The sequence below is a fragment of the Polypterus senegalus genome, chromosome 6 (assembly GCF_016835505.1).
Source record: "Polypterus senegalus isolate Bchr_013 chromosome 6, ASM1683550v1, whole genome shotgun sequence".
Classification (NCBI taxonomy): Eukaryota; Metazoa; Chordata; class Cladistia; order Polypteriformes; family Polypteridae; genus Polypterus; species Polypterus senegalus.
Window position 1 is genome coordinate 31,913,922 of NC_053159.1, and position 19,421 is coordinate 31,933,342.

Sequence of the window (19,421 nt, forward strand, 5' to 3'; positions counted from 1 at the left end):
GAACCCACAATCTGCTTATTGCGAGGCAGCAGCCCTACCACTGGGGCAGCGTTTCTCAACCTTTAAGTATTTGCGACCCGAGTTTTCATAACAGTTTTAATCGCGCCCACCTAACTTTTTTTGAAAGGAGCCCACTAATACCAATTTGTTCTCTCTTAATTAATGATATATCATAGATGCATATTTTATTATACCTACTTAACTTTTACCGACATTTATCTAACTCTATATTTATTTTTCTAGTATCAGAATGTATTTTAAGTTAATTTGTTTTGGTTTCAATAGATGTATTTGTCATATTTTTGATTTTTTTTTTTTTTTTTCACATCTTCGCAATCCCCTTTTTGTTGCTTTGCTCCCCACTAGGGGGCCCACCTCACAGTTTGAGAACTACTGCGCTAGGGTTTGGATTTCTCTCTGAGCACCATTGGCTCAATAATCAAGACAGTAAGCATTAGGGCCCTGTCACACTATACGTGTTTCTCAGCAGTTTTCCTTCACAGACTACATTAACATAATCTTAGCGAGTTGGGGATAGTCGCAGCATGCTCCTATGACCACCAGTGGTGTAGCTTGACATCCCCAGTAACTCAGTCTGACCAGTCTGTGACTCACCCTGAGCAAATCAAACAGGTCTGATTCTGTCTTAAGTTAGAGGAGTGGGTTCTGTGCATGTCTGAGTTGACATTCAATGAGCGTTCATGTCAGAAGTGCAATCCATGCAATGCAACCACACGGAAACAGGACAAGTGTGTGTTTTGGATGTCTGCAAACAGAACAGAAGCGAGGCTCATTTGTCTGATGGTTTGTGTTAGCAGCTCTTGAAGCTCTGCTGTGGAGAGCAACCAAGTGCATCTTAGGACTTAAGGACACGTCCGGCTCTGACAGATTCAGAGAATTAAACCTGTTTAGTCTCGAGCAGAGGAGACTGCGTGGGGACCTCAGCCAGATCTTCAAAATTCTCAAAGGCATTAATAAAGTTGATTCAGCAACATTCTTTTTAGCTTCAGGGTGAATCACGTACTTAAGGACAGTCGTTGAAATTAAGAGAAATGCATTTAAACCTGAAGCCAGGAAGCACTTCTTTACTTGTGGGACTCTACCGAGACATGGAGTTGACGCAGAAACCCTGGCAACGTTTAAGAAGAATCAGGATGAGATACTGGGACAGATTAGCTAAACAAGCGGGCTTGTTGGATCGAATGGTCTCCTCACGTTTGTCAAATTTATGTTTCTTATGTTTTACATACCAAGGCAAAACGGAAAATGAAAAAGAAAAGTGCTGAGATTGCAACTGAAGTTGCCATACCTGGGAAGCATTTGTACAGTGCATTACTGGCTTTAAGAAAAAGGAGCGAGTCTGGGAGACGAGTTGCCTTTCAGCAAGCACAGGCCCTGTTTAGTGAACAGCAAGACGTTTTTTGAATATCAGATTTCATGCAGTGGATGGTAAGCATGTTCCTTTTTTCTGATGGTCACTAATCATGGCTTTGCTTCCAAACATCTTGTGTGCCAGCTTTGAACTAAATGCATCAGTAGAGCTCAGAGGTGATATTTCCCATTGTGCTGTCTTTGTTTTCTTCTCCATCATTCAAATTTCAGCACTCTTTGAAGTTTCCACAATACTTGTCAGCATCTTAGTGGAGCAGCTGGGTTAAAAAAGGCCACTGCAACCCTTTGGAGGTCTAAAAGCTCAGCTCAGAGGTGTGAGAGGTGATAGATGAGTTTACAACTGACAACATTTCAGACTCTTTAACCGAAGACTAATGGGACATTCAAAAAGTTGACTTTACACAGAAACACACACAAGGCAAGACAAAAAGACTTTGATATGGAAAGGAACAGTTGTGTTGATTCAAAAGAAAGAGGACACCACAAGGCACTTGTTTCAGTAGGTATGTGAACAGCAAGCCAACACCATATCTCTAAATGCCATTTTTCCATCAAGCATTCACTTTTTGTGTTGAGGTGTTTTTTTTTTGAGTTGCATGTCATATGAAACACAATACAAAGAGATTCCAGTTTTGTCTATTCAGCATATCCTAATTTCCATAAACTAATTCTCTTCTTCATTTACTGTATTTATTTTAAACCTAAACACAAAAAGCTGAAAGTTAATGAAGCAAGAGCAATGACCTCTGGGAATCAGAAAACTTCTTTGGTTGTCCGGTTATAAGTTTCAGAATATTCAGAATTCCTCTTTGTGGCTGTGCACTCTTTTACTCAATGAGAATCATTCTGCTAATCTGGTGAGTGTTTATGAACTGGACAGACCATAAGTCATAGATGGGAAAATTAAGATTTTTAAATTCTTTTAATAACTGTTGTTAGTCATTAGCACTATAACATAAGTAACATGATAATTATATTTGAATACTAACCCTCACCTATTCTGTTTCTTTTCTCGGTACCCAAATGTGGCCATTGGTGCCACGGCCCACCTGCCAAGTTGTTTGCCTGCCTATGGTAAAGTCATCCCTGATGGAGGATCACAGGAATCATGGGAAAGAGGGGTCCTTTCATCGGAGCAACATTTCAGCCGTGGCATGGCCAAATGGGGAGGCAGCTTGATGGATGAGGTCTCCAGGACTCTAAAAATATCCAAACCTAATTATGTCATACCATCTACTGTTAAACCGTACTTCTAAAATTTTTATTATGCTGTCTTAAGGAATTGTTCTGTTGTGTATATTGTATTGTATTGACCCCCTACTTTTGACACCCACTGCACGCCCAACCTACCTGGAAAGGGGTCTCTCTTTGAACTGCCTTTCCCGAGGTCTCTTCCATTTTTCCCTACAAGGTTTTTATTGGGAGTTTTTCCTTGTCTTCTCAGAGAGTCAAGGCTGGGGGGCTGTCAAAAGGCAGGGCCTGTTAAAGCCCATTGCGGCACTTCCTGTGTGATTTTGGGCTATACAAAAATAAACTGTATTGTATTGTAACTTGTTGCCATAAAGAGTGTTTCCTTTCTTTGTCTTTTATATAACAGCCTCTTGTCCTTAAATACAATCTAATACATGTGTATTAGAACTCAGAAACAAGAAGCATCCTGAGTAAATTCAACAGGTAAAGAGCAAAATAAGACAAAAATAATGCAAACAAATTAATTGCTTCAATAATGAAGCACATTGCCACAAAGTCTTTCATAAAGCACACATGAAATAAAGCAACAAATAATGTGCAATACACGACACAGGAAAATCTGTATGAATAAAAACGTAAGCTGTTTGGATGTCTGTTTGTTTCTTAGCTAATCAGGTAAAAATGGCTGAAGTGATTTTCACAAAATTTGCAATTGCCTTGCATTTCGTCCAACTTATAATATAGGCTGTTCAGCATGTCATATCTGGAACAGGGGCTATAATAAGAAAGGGACAATTCAAAAACTGTCACCAATGCAGGGACTACAATTCTCATCAGGCAGCAGGAGGGTGTTTGAGCTGAGGATGACAATATTGTCATGAGCAAGTACGTTTTTTACTGGCTAAAGCAGAATCTTATCTATGTCTGCAGGTGTGTACAGTGTTTTCTACTCAATGAATGTGGAGAAAAAGTTTCATCTATCTATCTATCTATCTATCTATCTTTCTATCTATCTATCTATCTATCTGTCTATCTATCTATCTATCTATCTATCTATCTATCTATCATATAGTGCCATATCTATCTATCTATCTATCTATCTATCTATCTATCTATCTATCTATCTATCTATCTATCTATCTATCTATCTGTCTATCTATCTATCTATCTATCGCAAGATTACAGTTTTTGTCTAAGACTATATCTTTTTGACTTATCTGTGTTTAACTATATTAAACATCCAAAAGACAGCTTTTCCTTGTCTATGCCAGATAGTTCAGCTAGACCACCTTAAAAAAAGGAGGTGTCTGTAGGTCTGTCTGTGTGTCTGTCCAGCTGCTACTGAAAATCATTTTGATAGTAATACTGTACAATACTAATGGCGCTTTTCCACTGCATAGTACGGCACAGCACGGTTCAGTACAGCTCACCTTGGTTCGGCTCAGTTCGGCTCGGTTTGCGTTTCGACTGCAGTTTAGTACCGCTTTTTATTCACGTGTCGTTATAGTTGCGCCGCCTCTACTGCCGTGACATCATCGTAAACGTGCCACAAGCGACCTCCTGAAAAACTTTTTCATTCTGCGTCGCCCCATCCAGCTCTCGCTGGATCCGCTCCTCGGCTTCCAACAAAAGGAACGTCTGTACTTCCTCAACAGATCACGAAACAGCCATTTTTGGTTAAAATAAAATGGTGCATCCAAACCTTCGCTGGCTGTGCTAAAAATCTAGCGGGTCTGTTGTGTCTCGTGTCGCAAGTTCAGTGACGCAGTAATGACGATTTTCTCCGGCCAATCAGTGACCAGCAAAGTTTACACGTCACGTTTTGGTAACGGTTCGGCGTGCTTGGCTGAGGTGGTACTAAAAAAAGGACCAGGTACCAGGTACTGTTCTCAGTGGAAAACCCTCCAAAAGTGAGCTGAACTGAACCGTGTCGTGCCGTACTATGCAGTGGAAAAGCAGCATAATGTTATACAGAAAAAGGGAATACTTTGGAAATTGTGCTGCATTATGAAGTCATTTAATGTGACATACTGTGCACCTTGCGATTGTTGGTCGTGTAATCTGACATTACTCAAGTGACAAGATGAGCAAGTGTAGTTGTCATATTTGGCGTTGCCTCCAACAAGATGTTGTGCAATGCATTACTTTGCAAATACTAGTTGTAAAAAGTAATAATAGTGGACATAGACTTGCTATTTGAACAAATTCTGCGTCTATCTTCATATGAGCAGTGGTTTATTCTCTGGACCTCATGACTGTTACTAAGCTCTCTTTGACTGCAAATAGGTTGCTTTTTGTTTTGTCACATTTCTCCAGCTTTTAGTGTTGGCTTGCCATTGAACAAAACCTACAAAACAAAAGCCCCAACGGTTGGTTGTCCACAAAATATGACCACGACCAGATGTGCTAATGTACAGCCTGAACGTGAGCCAAAGTAGAGCCAGGAGACAGCAAGAGGAGAAACCAGAGACCTCTCATTATCCTTTGAGATTTTTGCCATACTTTGTCTGGCTGTGTCTATTTAGATTTCTCCTGCATTTCAGCTTGTGTAACAGGTTAATAGTTTAAGATCTAACCAGCTCCTTAATCAGGGCTGACTTCCTGCCTTTAATTTTTAAAGGTACAACTATTTTTTTTTCCTTATGGTGAGTCAGACAACTTTCAGAAGATGGTAAAGTACACCAGCATAGCTGTTTTTAATGGAAGACAAATTTGATTAGACAAAGATTTCAGTTGAAGGCAGGGAATAACCCGGAGTTATGGAGTTGAAAGGGTGACAATTCTCCTCCATTTATTTGGAACCCAAGTGGCTGCTGCTTTTCACTCCAACCCTCTCCTTAATAGCTCCTGGATTAGTTTGAAATGCTTAACAGAAAGCAGTGCGATACAACTGGAGGACTCGCTAATGGACTTTCCTAGCTTCTATACTACTTTGTGAATGCATACACACGCAAATATCAATCATACTGAGGTGCAAATGACACTGAATCATTTGCCCAGAGTTGTTTTTGTGATATTTGCAGTTTGGATGGTTAATAACACAAGCATAATTTAGAAACATATAAAGGAGCCATATCTTAAAGAACACGTGAATTAATAAAGATTCCTGAATAAATAAACAGAAGATTACCAATTGAGTCTTAGCAATCTCTGTTTAACAAAGACAGAAGATGGATGGAAGGAAAATCATATGCCACTTGGAGAAGCCTTGCTCTTTTTGAATATCTGGAGTCATTTGATTAACTTAAGCCACAATGCTGTCCCCTGACTCCTGTGACAAGGTGTACATTAGCTTTAGAAACGTTGGGCATGCTGATGGAATCATTACAAGCAAGAATCAAAAGAGAAAAGTGCATGCTCTGTCAAGAACAGCTCTCAAAGGTTGGCACCATGCTAACTTACGCTTTTTATGTCCTTCTAACATTTCATAGGCTTGATAAAACATCTGTGGAGTGTCTGCAAATAGGTGAATTTTTAAAGTTACATTAAAAAAAGAAGAGCAAAGCCCAGGAAGTGTCACTCCCTAGCAGGGGCATACACACAACAGCATCCAGTGTTTAATGGTCCTTCTGGCAAAAGATCATACGCTAAAGTACACACTCCTCAATTGACTTTCTTTTGTAGTATTCGTCTCTAGTGGAGTTAGGCAACTCTCCATTGAACACTTGGCAACAGAATAAGGCCTTATTTCTAATTCCAATAATACAATATTGCAGTGATTTTGCTGGTAAAATAACATTTTATAGCACCAACTCTCGAGATTAACATTGGGATCTTGACATCCAATTCAACACCTTAGAACAGGGCTCTCAAACTCCAGTCCTGGAGGGCCGCAGTGGCTGCAGGTTTTCATTCATTAGTGCTGCTAATTAACTTTGAATTCATTTTAATTGACTTGGTTTTTTTTTTTAAGATTTGTTCCCCAGAATTTCTTCATCGTTCCTCTGAATTGCTTCACTTCTTTCCTTAAACAGAATTGAAATGTGAAGTGAGTGAGCCAACCGAAGACCAACTAAGTCAGGTCCAACCAATTTCACTCCAACCAGTTGCTTAATTAGGCGGCAAGTCCTGTTCATTAAACCCGTTCTTTAATTCCACGGCTTGTTGCTGCTCTCATTGTGCAATGGCACACATTTTCAAAATTATTCATTTTTTCATTACTTTTCTAAGAGCACTGTTCAAATGTTTTGGAGACCTGAGACCTCCACCCTTTTTATTTTCAGATATTGTATGATGGGACACAGTTTGCTGGTCATGTTTTAGTTCATTTTGAATCTCATTATTGTATGGCTGCTAATTAAGGAAAAAGAAACAATTATTGGGTCTGAGTCTTCAAGAACAAGCCAATTAAAACTCAAATTCAAAAGAAGTTAATTAGCAGCAAAAACAGGTCACTCATTAAGAAAAGGGTTAGAATGAAAACCTGCAGCCACTGCAGCCCTCCAGGACTGTGAGTTTGAGATCCCTGCCTTAGAATGACAAACAAAAAGGTAAATGTCCTGGGAAGAATGCAGAACTCTTAGAGTGAAGTCTCCACTCCTCCATCTTGATGCTTACATTTACTTATTTGACGGAGGCCTTTATCCAAGGCTGATAACTTACAACGTTTGACATACAAGTAATAGATTTCCTTTGTTTTTCCAATTGGAGTACAGGCAGGTGAAGTGACTTCTTCATGGTCACAGCCTCAGGGTTTGGAGTCCAAAACCATAACTGCTACACTACACTGCTCTAATAACCTCACATGTCATGAAATATTATTCATGGTTGATGCCTTTATCTGAGGGAATTTACAACATTTTAGACACAATCAGTTATATTTGTTTGTTTTTTTCCAATTGGAACACAGGCAGGTGAAGTCACTTGCTCACTTGCAGCAGAATTTCAACCCACAACCTCAAGTCCAAAGCCATAACCGCTATGCAGCACTGAAGCCTGATGTGCTATTATTCGTCATTTCAACACCACATCCTAAATGGTCGAGCCATTAAGGTGAACAGACGGACACACACAATCAGTTCTGTGGCTTTGTCTTGCTTAAGAATAGTGAACTGCTATTGTGTCCATTATTATTAAATTACAAGTTGCTATAATGAAGAGGGTAACCATTGCCAGTGAAACAGAATTACTAATTTCTCAGATGGGAACCAATTTTGTTAATATTTTTCAAAAAGCAACTTTTTATATGATTAGCTAATTGCCTGACCATGTCCAAACCCCCGACTCACTAGTCTCCCACTTGGGTACTTGTGATATCACAGCATTGAGAGAGGGGGTGACTGGACTGATTTGTTCCTATATCCACAAATCCAATTCCTTGTTGAACAGCAGCATCCCAGTTTATACGACACTCTACTGAGCATGTTTGCATTGGAAAGGGTTTTCTATCAAAGTCGCCATTAGAAAGCAAGGTCAGAGCTTCTTCTAAACATTTTCTTTTGAGTGTGAGTTTGCGGTTTCGGGAATATAAGTTGCAATACCAATAACGTCAGGCGGATTGTGCTGTAGGACCCACTTAAGAACAAACGTGCTTAATACTGTTCTTGCTTGAAGTTACGGTCAGTTGAAGGTATTATCAACAGTTATTAGTACTAATATGAACTGCCATTATCAGGGGTTATTCATGCTCAGGGAATACAAGATTCACTGTAACAATGCACATACAAAATGTTGAAACTGTTAAAAAACAGGAGTATAGGAAGAAGGGACAAACTTATGAATAATACATAACCAGCCTGTATCCAGCTATTATCCCTTTATATTAAATCTATTATGACATTATATATTGTGTCAGTGTAACTACAATATGCTATGAGTTATGACAGATTATGTTTTATAGTAAATGTAGTATAGTAGATGGGCTTGGGGAGGCTGCCAGACAGGAAGGGTTGTTCCCCCAGTACCAGAGGTGGCAGTGCTCTTCTAGCACAGTTCCTGTTTTGACACCTGCAGAGCTACATGGGAGGTGTAGTTTTGCTAGGTAGTCCAGTTGGTGTGTCCTCAGCTGCTGCTAAGCTACTCTCGGGTTTGGGTTATAAAGCAGCATGGGGAGTCAGAGTTGGGAGGTGGTGGACAATGCTCACTTTTCAAGAACGGAGGAGGAGAAAGAAGAAAGGAATTGTGACTGGAACCATGATATTACTGGGAAACAGAAGAACCAGTAAAATGTATTTTGCACAGTAAAATGCTTTGTATCTGAACCTGGTTTAGTTGTGTCTGGGTGTTGGGGGTGCTACTATGCCCCCTACAGTTAACAATGCATACTTATAAGCTATCTATCTAAACAGATATATAAACATAAACACACACACGCACACACACATATATATACAAAGAGAGAGACAGAGAAATGAGATGCTAAGGTGGGTAGAGATGGGCACCACCAGGCTGGCCTAGGCTGGAAACCTTCTAAGGATACAGAATGTAACATTAGCAGTGAGCCAGCACTTGATGCTAGTCTTGGAAGAAAGGGGCTACTGGGGGGTGGTAGTCTATCTGATGCATAATGCCTTGGGAATGAAAGCTCTGGGGAAACCAGTTCTTGTGAAACAAAGCAGAGCCCTGGTTTAGAAACATACAGTTCTCCCTAAGACACTAGTGCCCAGACTTCAAGGGGGCCTCACTATCCACTAGAGAGACAAAGGCCTTGGACATCATGCTAAATGCCATAGGACCTCCTAGCTGAAAGGTGGCAACACATATTACCGTGCTAGATGAAAGAATGCTGGTTTTTAAAATCGATGTGCTAACAGCTGGACAAAAACAGAATAAATTTTCAGGGAACTAATAAAAGTGCAGCTGAGTTACCCTGAATGCAGCTCAAATAGGGAGACTTCCAAGAAATAACTTGTGGTGGTCCTTAATGCCCTGCAGTCCCTCACAGTAGGCTTAGAAAGGTAACTACTGTATTCTATTGGCCTTACCAGAAAGCCCACAAGGGCTTACCACCCTCTCCTGAGCCAACCGGATCTCTTGTGAGTGCCTGCCTAAATTCTCAGTATCCACGGAGTACACACAGTGCTGAGGATGGAGAGGGCTGAAGGGGTGAATGTAGGGCTTCTGTGAATCAGTAAAACAAACAAGCTCTGTACACAAGTTTAGTAAGAAATCTTTATTTTTTTTCTTTACGTCATAGTCATTCAAGTCAATCATGTGGGACTATAGCACATAGTACGTGACAATGTTTTTTATTTAACAGAAAAGTGTATGCATACACAGCATGACACTAGTGACACAGAAAAATTGGGTAAGCATGCTTCCATCATATTCCACTCGACAGTAAGGCAGAGGAAGCATGAGAGGGGTTTGGATTTGCTTCTTTATATAGAAAAGCACTCAACCATAAGATCCAAATTCAGTATTACAGAATTATGTGAGTCATTTGTCACTACTGCTCAAAAAAGCTCGACTTCCAAAGTAAAAAAATAGTTCAAAATAGTTTTTATTTTTTTTTAAATACTATTTGGACTCCAGTAGCCTTCTCACATTCCATGTTGGTTGCACCTGAAATGGATCTTCAGATTCACCATCAGCCTCTGCTGCCCAGGATCCAAGCAAACCTACAGAAAACACCTCAATGCCAACACCCTGCTAGTAGAGTATTATCTCCAGTGGTAGATGAGACCAACACCTGTTAATAATCCCCACCAAAAGTGCAGTTTCGGGTCCATGAGGTATGGGGCAGGGGCTCTCTCACCAAGACTTCATAGAAAGAAACTCTTCACATTAACTTTCCAGCTAATGTGCTTTTTATAGGATGACGTGACGTGAACTCATTTTAACGTGAAAGGCTGAAGGTTTGCCACCTAATACACACTGCGCTACAGTGCAGACCCTCAACATAACTACTAACTCATAAAATGAAATCTGAAAGAGGCAACTGTTGCCATTTGGTTAGGACTGACAGTCAATATGTGGCGGTCCTTCACAGCCTTAACAGAATTATTGTAATAAGATCAGATCTGAACTGGGTGTATGTGACTGAAACTACAAAACAGGCCTGGGGCAGAGTAAGAATGAGAGTCTGGGGTGGTGAATCCAAATTGTTCATATTTCCACGCCTGTCATTATAACAATTATTTTAAGTGACCCCTTGTCTGGTTTCAACATTATTATGTCTATCTATCAGAAGAAGTACGATTGTTTAGCTCTTAAAATGAAATTGCCCAGGTGAAACACTTTGGTATTCAAAAAGAAAGGTGCTGTATAATGTCAATGATTAATAGAGAAGGCTTTCTAGTAGGCAGTTCAACTAGAAAGCAAGATGGCTTCAATAAACACAAAGGAACCAACCCACACACTTGCTCTAGGCCTGTTCACGACAGTCACGATTTCTGGTGGGGAAAATGAAGAAAACATCACAGCAGCTTTCCAATTGTGTAACGAACTGCCTTCTGAGACAAGTGATAAAATAATTTCTAGGGATGTACTCTCTGAATTGTTATGAAGCCATCTAGGAGCATTATAGTTTCTGTGTCTCAGTACTTCCTAGCTTCTTTCATTTAAAATTTATAGATCCCATTTTAGGAAAAGGTACCAGTCCTGGTACATTTGTTCCAAACAGTCCCGCAGATTGATGTTCACTCAGTTATGTTGACCTCCTTTGTAAGTCGCTTTGGATAAAAGCGTTGGCTAAGTAATTAAATGCAATTCTAAAACAATTGTTTCTTTTGTGGCATTCATATTCTTCTCTATCTGTGCCCACCGAAAGCTTAATTGGTAAACCTTAGAGGTTTGCAAAAAAAAAATTGGGTTCCAAGACTGGCCTACCTGATTATTTTTGACTTTGTGAGGCCTTCTATATTGCATGAGAAAAAATAACATTGACAAACAGGGCTGTGGCGGCGTAGGAATGGCCGCCTCTACTGGGGGGCTGTGACATGGAAAACTAAATATCTGCATAGGAATGGCTCTGGTCATGCTTTCCCTAACATTCTTACACAGTTTTAAGAACAATATAAAACATGTATTTAGAGGTCCACTTTTTCATGACTGTCATTGGAGGGGTGTGAGTGTCAAGTATAATTTTAATATTTGCTACTACCATTAATAGTACTAATGAATAAGTAACCCAGTTCCTACTAGGATGGTTCGGTTGACAATGGCAAGCTGTAAAGAAGCCAATTCAATTTTATATTTAAAATTCTTGTATTTTAATTCTGCAGAACTGAGTGTTGAAACAAAATGGGCAGAAAAAATTGCAGGCTTGCTCATGCTGGGAAAGCAGCTGTAAACCACATAAGAGTGAGATGCTACCCTGTACGTCTAGTCCCACAAAAATGAAATGTCCATCTGTTAGCCAATAACACATTCATTAAAAAGAAACAATGTTTGAATGAAAGCAGCCACAAGCAAGTCATCTCATGAATGCAGTGTGAAAACAAATAAATATGAATTAAAAAGAAAAAACAAAAAAAGGCATTCAGACAATTGCCTGTCTCCCTTCCCTTCTTGCCAGCACAACCCTTCACCTGCATGCATAATAATTAATGCAGGCCAATGGAATTAAACAAAAAAAGGGAGCCCTGAAAATGTTTTCCTTTTGTGCTTTACACCGAGGAGGAGATTCTGCACAAGCGCATGCTCAAAGCAGGGATATTAGCTGTCGGCCATCAGAACACAGAAAAAGTTATAATTAGGAAAAAGGAAACAGAAGAAGCTCAGTGGGCCAACATGCCATGCGCTGCAGGGAGCAGAGGTTGATTGGGCGCTGAAGGGTGCAATCACGAACCTTGTATGCCGAGGACAGCAGTACCCTCATCCATGTCAAACATGTTGGAGCCCGTGCAGATGTATCTGCCTTGGTCTTCAGGCTGAACATTGTGGATGGTCAGAATTCCATTGAAGTCCATCGCTCTGTCGGGAAGCTTGCCGTTGTTTTGTCGGGTCCATACCAGAGTGTATGCTGGAGACTGGGGAAAAGAAAACAGTCAGTAAACATCTATTATAGATTTCTCGACAGTCACCCATCACTCACAGGCATTTGTAGCAGTATATAGACATTAACCCTTAACTATCTGCACCATTGCTCATCTCATAAGTACTTGCGCGGTGTACTTTATGCACCAGTGTTAAAATGGCTATTTATATGCATGCTGTGTTCAATATTGCAATAATTTTAAATTATACATGTTTTTAATGTATTTTAATACCATCTGACTGTATTATAGTATCTGCGGTGGGCTGGCACCCTGCCCGGGGTTTGTTTCCTGCCTTGTACCCTGTGTTGGCTGGGATTGGCTCCAGTAAACCCCCGTGACCCTGTGTTAGGATATAGCGGGTTGGATAATGGATGGAAGGGTGGATGTATTATAGTATGACACAATCGAGGACTTGCTGAAAATAAACCTGATCCACTTCTTCAGTGCTCATTTGTCACCGGTTACACTTTCATCTACTGCATCACATTTCACTTCAGTTGTTGAATGTTCTTTGCAGACAAAGTCATTGTAGAAGAACATATTGTTGTCATCAATAAGAAATATCAGAGATAAAAATTAAGGTTTTGATATATATCCTGTAACCTTTTTTTGTGTAAATATGTATTATCTAACTGGCTTACCTTAACCTTTCTTGTTTCTATTTGTCTGTTTTATTTCATTCTGTCTGTTATTAGATGCAACTGAGAAGGCAAATTTCATGTTTTCCTGTGTAAACACGATTAAATAAAGAAACCTTAAAACTTATATGTAAGTACCCACGCGGGGTACCAAATGCACCATATGGAACCTGCAACTGTGCATCCACTCATTAAACCAGCTGGGGGAACACTGGAGGGAAACCATCGTAACATTGTACTTGTAGTGAATCAAGCTGAGGATAGACGATGGATGCTGCTGGTAGGTTCAAGTAAAAGGACAAAGGACAAAAATAACTGAGGTCGGTGTACAAAATACACCAGTGCGAGTAGTTAAGACTTAAGAAGAATTACCAAATTCAAATTCATAATGCTGCCAGGCACTGGGTGCAAAGTTAACAGCACAATGACCTTCTGAGTCACGAGGAGGTGCACCTGCTCACCACAACTATGGCTATGTCGACACTCCTACATTTTTGTTTAAAAAAGCAGACATTAGCCTCCATTTTCACCTTTTGCCTACACTACTCTGGTATTTTTAATTCCGAAAAATAGAGACTTCTGAAATAGCTCTCCAGAGTCATACTTCTGAGAACACCAGCTTGGTATTTCATTGTGGATGGTCTTGGGGAAAAATTCTTAATCCCAGATCCTACTTCTTGATCATCGCATACAAATGTTTGAAGGTCTCCATCAAGTACATAAGAAATGTATTTAAGAGGCATATCATCCAAGGCATTATTTTTGCAGTGTAATCGTTAATACTGTATGCTAACAGTGATCTTTGTTCAGACAAAGCTTTTATAGATAGGAACATACATTTTTAGAATATTGCTGATAATATGTAAATCTTTAGGCAAGCTTATTTACTTAAAAAGGTAATGTAGGATGACCTAAACATGAATAATGGAATATATTCATGGTACTGAGACTCAATGTCAGTGGATTCTTCCTAGAGAAGCATCTGCATACTTTATATACAAGCATGTAGCACCATTGCTATATTGGAAATCTAATGGCATCTCTTAAATGATAAGTTCAATACAAATGCATTGCTTTTAACACAGTTAGAATAACCTGATGAGTCTTAGAGTCCATAATATTAAAGGGTTATTAAAAGACTTTCTATAATGATGGTTGAAATTACAGAGTTTTGAAAAAATGGGCTTTAATTGCATTCTGGTTGGTTTGGGCTTGTTTATATGACTTTTGTCTCATTCCCTTCATGGAAGAAAGCCATATTCTAACATAGTGGACACAGAGGAACTGGTTTCCAGCTCCTCTATGTCCAGGAAGCAAAGTGCCCCTTTGCTCCCTCTGTCACTAGATGTTCCCAGACTTGTGAGCAGTAGCTCTATCTGGGTACACATGACAAGTTAGTTTTTTTACAGTATTGTGCTTATAATTATTATCTTTTTAATATTATAAAAGAAATTTTTGAGACGAGACAAGACTATTGCCAAGAGATTTTTTAAAATCCTGCCCTCCTCTCAACCATTTCCGGTTAACGGCCCACAAACACGGTCCTCTCACCTCTCATTCGTGTGAATGATTTTGTCAGACACAGTTGCTACGCTGTCAGCTCTTATAAATTTATATGTTTTCCTCACTTTAAGTTCCCAAAAAAAATAAGACATATCATGTCCAAATCTTATTAAAAAATTTCATCCCGAGGGGGTTATCAACAGAAGAAATGAATACATGGGCAATCCTAGCACAGAGAAACGATGAAGTCAAACAAATTAATGTGAAAATTGTCGATCGGTTACACAGCAAATTGGTTAAATGCATATCAAAAGACTATGCTGAAACAGTTGGAGATGATGGTGCGGAAGATGAAAACATCAACTTACAATATCCCGTAGAATATCTACAACCATTATCACAATCCGGTCTTAAACTGGCCGAATTACTGTTGAAAAAAGGATGTATCGTAATGTTATTCCGTAATTTATGTATGAGTGATGGGCTATGCAATAGGACAAGATTAGTTGTGTTGAAAATTAGTCGAACAATTCTGACATGTAAAATTTTAACAGGCGACAAGAAAGGTAATGTAGTACATCTTTCGTGGATAACATTAGACATCAAAGGAGATCTTGATATACCATTTGTATTAAAATGTTTACAGTTTTACCTTAGAATAGCTTTTGCTATGACAATTAACAAATCACAGGGACAAACATTCGAAAAAGTCGGTTTATTTATTAGAGAGACAGAAACGATACTCACTCACGGGCAGTTATACATTGCGTTGTCACGACGCAAGTCCAAACACAGAATCAAAATTCAATGCGATATTGATGGAAAGCTAATTCCAAATATTGATTTTACTGAAGTTTTACAGTAAAAATGTAAGTTTAAAAAGTATTTGCGTGTTAATTTCAAAGCCAAAATGAACTAAAACGTATAACGCAATGAATACCTCTATTGCAACATGAAACATAATTTTCTTTCAATTTATTATTTTTCACTATTTTTTACTATGGTTAATTACTCGCTGTAATGTAAAATAGTTAGTTCTATTATGCATATGTAACAACTCCCATGAAAATAACAATCAATTTAAATTGTACATTCACTTCTCCATACACGAGTGGCAGAGGCTGGGGTTGGCGAACGAAGCAACCAGAGGCAGAGCCTCCTAGTATTTATTAAATAATAACTACTATACCCAGAATATGAGGAACATGGAATGAAAAGCATAATGATAAAAATCTTAAAATTCCAGATAAAAAACACTACATTATCCCCACAAAGTACATAAATGCTTGCTATATTCTACTAAAAACGTAATAAACGGGGAAAAAACAACCTGCTTAATTAATATGGGGGGGGAGGTTCAGGATCCCAAATTAGGACCTGAGCGCAGCAATGCAACAGGTGACACCTCAGCACCCCTTTAGTTCGAATGGAATGGAACAGTGGTTTGAGTGCCAATCCTGCAATTTTTTTTACAGGATTCCAAATTTTCCGATCTGAATTTTCCCTTTTCCCATTCAAGTTGGAGGACCTGCTTGCAGGAGCCCAATTAAAAGTAGACGTTGGTTGAAATAAAAAACTTACAGCCAAATTGATCCCCCAGGACTAAATATGGGAAGCACTGCTCATAAATTCATACCTACAGTAGCATTTTAATGAAAAATAACAGTAATGTGTAATTATCCCTGTTTATCAAACTTGAGGCGTACTACAGGCGTACTACAGAAGGCATGCCAAGGATTCTGCTCTTTGTGGTTCACATCCAGAAATGTCAGGAAAGTGAGATTAATTCCAAATAAAGTCAAAACAATCTGAAAATGAAAAGGTAGGGATGTCCTTCTTCTGACAAATCATCAGAATCAGCTTTATTGGCCAAGTATATATACACATACAAGGAATTGGACTCCAGTTCTACCTTGCTCTCTGTGCATGTGTATGCGTGTATACATTATATACACATGGGGACCAGTTCAGCACAATGGACGATAGCCATTGATTGGTCCATTGCACAAGTACTATCTCTGATGCTGTGAGATCGACTCAAGTGTTCACAAGAGTGATGGCCTGTGGAAAGAAACTGTTCATGTGTCTGGTAGTTTTGGCGTACAGTGCTCTGTAGCGCCTACCAGAGGGAAGCAGTTGAAAAAGACCATGACCAGGGTGTGATGGATCTGCAATAATGTACTCACCTTACTCTTAGCAGTGCAGATGAAGTTGACTGTGGACCCAACGGAGACACGCTGCATTGTGGGCTCCTCAACAGTTACTTGGATAGCTTTAGAAGGCTCAGCTGTTAATGGAATTTAATGACTGGTTAGAAGTGTATATGAAGCAAGCACACACATCTGTCAAGTAAGACATCTGCTTTGCAAACAATAAAAGATTAAATCTTGTGGCAGAGAATCAATGGCATTTGCATATAGGAAGCACTGGCCTTTGAAGGAAATTGGACACTTGCCACCAGCAGATATCTAGAAGCAAAGATATATTTCCTAAACTATAAAACGTTTCTTCATTAGCCAGTTATTTAACTGAGTTAAATATTCTTTGCTCCAAGAAGATGTAACTGTATGCTAGTTTGTTTTAACTTAATCACAACAAGGCTATGTCAAACATGGACAGGGAGCCTATTAGTGTTTTTTTCTGCTTAGCTTTCTTTCCTTGATGACTTAAGTGAGAAAGTTGGCTTATTGGCACTGTGCATGTGAGGGTTTATGAGAAGAGTTTGCCAAAAACATGCTAGTCACAGAAAACAGAGATAACATCTATACAATAAAGCACATCATGTTTCATGTGGCAGCAACTGAGACAGTAAACTAATTTGTACTCGTAGTTGCAGAAAATGTTTAAAGATAGCTGATTTTGCAGATTGGCTTTTGCTTTCAATGTGGGATTTGAAAATGTCAAAACTTTGAACAGCACAATCTGTTCTACGTTTCCCAAATACGTTTCTCAACAAATCTCCTTGAAGAATAAGTCTGGCAAGTTTCAAGAAAATTGGTCTACACAGGGGCCAAATTGTTTCAAATGGACAGACGGACAGACATTGCTATTGCAGCAGATCGAATGAAGCAAAAAATGAGTTAAGCAATTTAATCCTTAAGTAAAGACTCTATTTGTTACTTGTCTATCTGTATTATGATGCACGTATTGATCTGTCTGTTTTTATTTTGGGTATATCATTTATTTATTGGGCAGCACGGTGGCACGGAGAGAGCTCCGCTGTCTTGCAGTAAGGAGACCAAGGTTAGCCTCATGGATGGAATTTGCATGTTCACCTAGTGTCTGTGGGGGTTTCCTCCAGGTGTTCTTGTTTCCACCCATGGTCCAAAGTCATGCAGGTTAGGTGATTTGGCAACACTAAATTGGCCCTGGTGTGGGTGGGTGGTTGTTTATATATGTTTGCTCTGCAATGGACTGGCACCCTACCTTACCCTACTGGGATAGGCTCCAGCCCCTTGAGTGATCCTAGTCAGGACTAAGCGGGTTAGAAAATGACACATCTTTATTCACTCATATTACTTATTATTATTTTTCTTTTTATATGCAATATTTTTTCTTTCTTTAGAATTTTCTAAAACTGCATATTGTTTATGACAATGTGCTTTAGAAATAAATGTTATTTGGTAAATTATTAATCATCAATCCACCTCTGTGCCTGGTAATTTTACTTAAAATTATCAATCATACAGTACCCATCTTCCAGTAAATTCATATGACCTTTAAAAAATGAAATTGTAGATCACGTTGCTTAGAAATGAATCAAGACAGGAAATAGGAAATTGTATTAGTTATTCCTGCTACCTCACAGCTCCAGTTAGCTGCCTGGGCATTGTCTATGTAGGGTGTGCCCATTCTTCCCAGGTCTGCTTTGGTTTTCTCCAGCTTCGAAAATAAATGCAAGTTATGTTATTTAATGATACTAAACTGGCCCTGTTTGATTAAGTTTAGGTGGGTATTTGCATTTGTCTAGCAGAAAATGCTGCTGGGATTGGCCTCATCTCTCCTTCACCATGTAATGGAAGAAGCAGGTTCACCACATAGATTGATGACTGCAGCAAGAATGAAGCTTTATAAATGTGGTACCTGTTTGTAGCACCAAAAAGAAGGAGAAACTGCACAGGTAGAAGAAATGAGAAAAAAATCAAATAAAAAGTACAAATAATGTAAGCAGAAGCAGCTTATTAAAATGACTCACCTGTGACAATGAGCTCTGCGCGGCTGGTGTTGGCATAGTGCAAACCCCGACACGTGCACAGGTACACGCCAGCATCACTGGGCTGAAGACGTGAGAAATGCAGCTCTTGGCCTACAAGAAGAACAATGAAAAATGCTGAAAAAAAGAACAGTCCAAAGCCTAATGTATTCGTGAGGAACTGGGGCCTCATTTAAAAAGCTTGCACACACACAAAAAGAGGCTCAAAATAAGTGTACGTAAAATCCAATGCAGATGTCGGGATTCATTAAAAAAAAAACTTGACGGGGGAACATGTGTATATTTATGGCAACTTTGACCTATGCGTATGCAACATTTCAGAGAAACTCTAAAATAATACCCTGGATCAGGCAGGAAAATGCAGGAAAATCAGGTAAATGATGACACACAGACATAATAATTCATATAATTCGTTATTACAATGTGTGTTGAATTGAAAAACATATTACACCTCAAACGTGATGAATATGATGATTAGGCTCTAGTCCAGATCCCTTTTAAGGGGGCCAATGCTACATATTTGCACTGAAGAACTTCCATCCATCCATTATCCAACCTACTATA

General features: G+C 39.2%; 1 protein-coding gene across 10 annotated transcripts in view; it reads right to left on the reverse strand.

Moving 5' to 3' along the window:
- The window catches only part of hspg2 (heparan sulfate proteoglycan 2), a 516,773-nt gene that overhangs the window by 125,763 nt on the left and 371,589 nt on the right, over nucleotides 1-19,421 (reverse strand). For 9 of the 10 annotated variants that reach the window (XM_039755775.1, XM_039755773.1, XM_039755776.1 and 6 more), the window contains 4 exons: nucleotides 18,840-18,950; nucleotides 16,831-16,931; nucleotides 12,314-12,494; nucleotides 5,986-6,039 (listed from right to left, as the gene is read on the reverse strand). In XM_039755775.1, the coding sequence (XP_039611709.1) occupies nucleotides 5,986-6,039; nucleotides 12,314-12,494; nucleotides 16,831-16,931; nucleotides 18,840-18,950 (447 nt within the window). The remainder of the gene's footprint in view (nucleotides 1-5,985; nucleotides 6,040-12,313; nucleotides 12,495-16,830; nucleotides 16,932-18,839; nucleotides 18,951-19,421) is intronic. The other variant, XM_039755774.1, reaches the window with a different exon arrangement.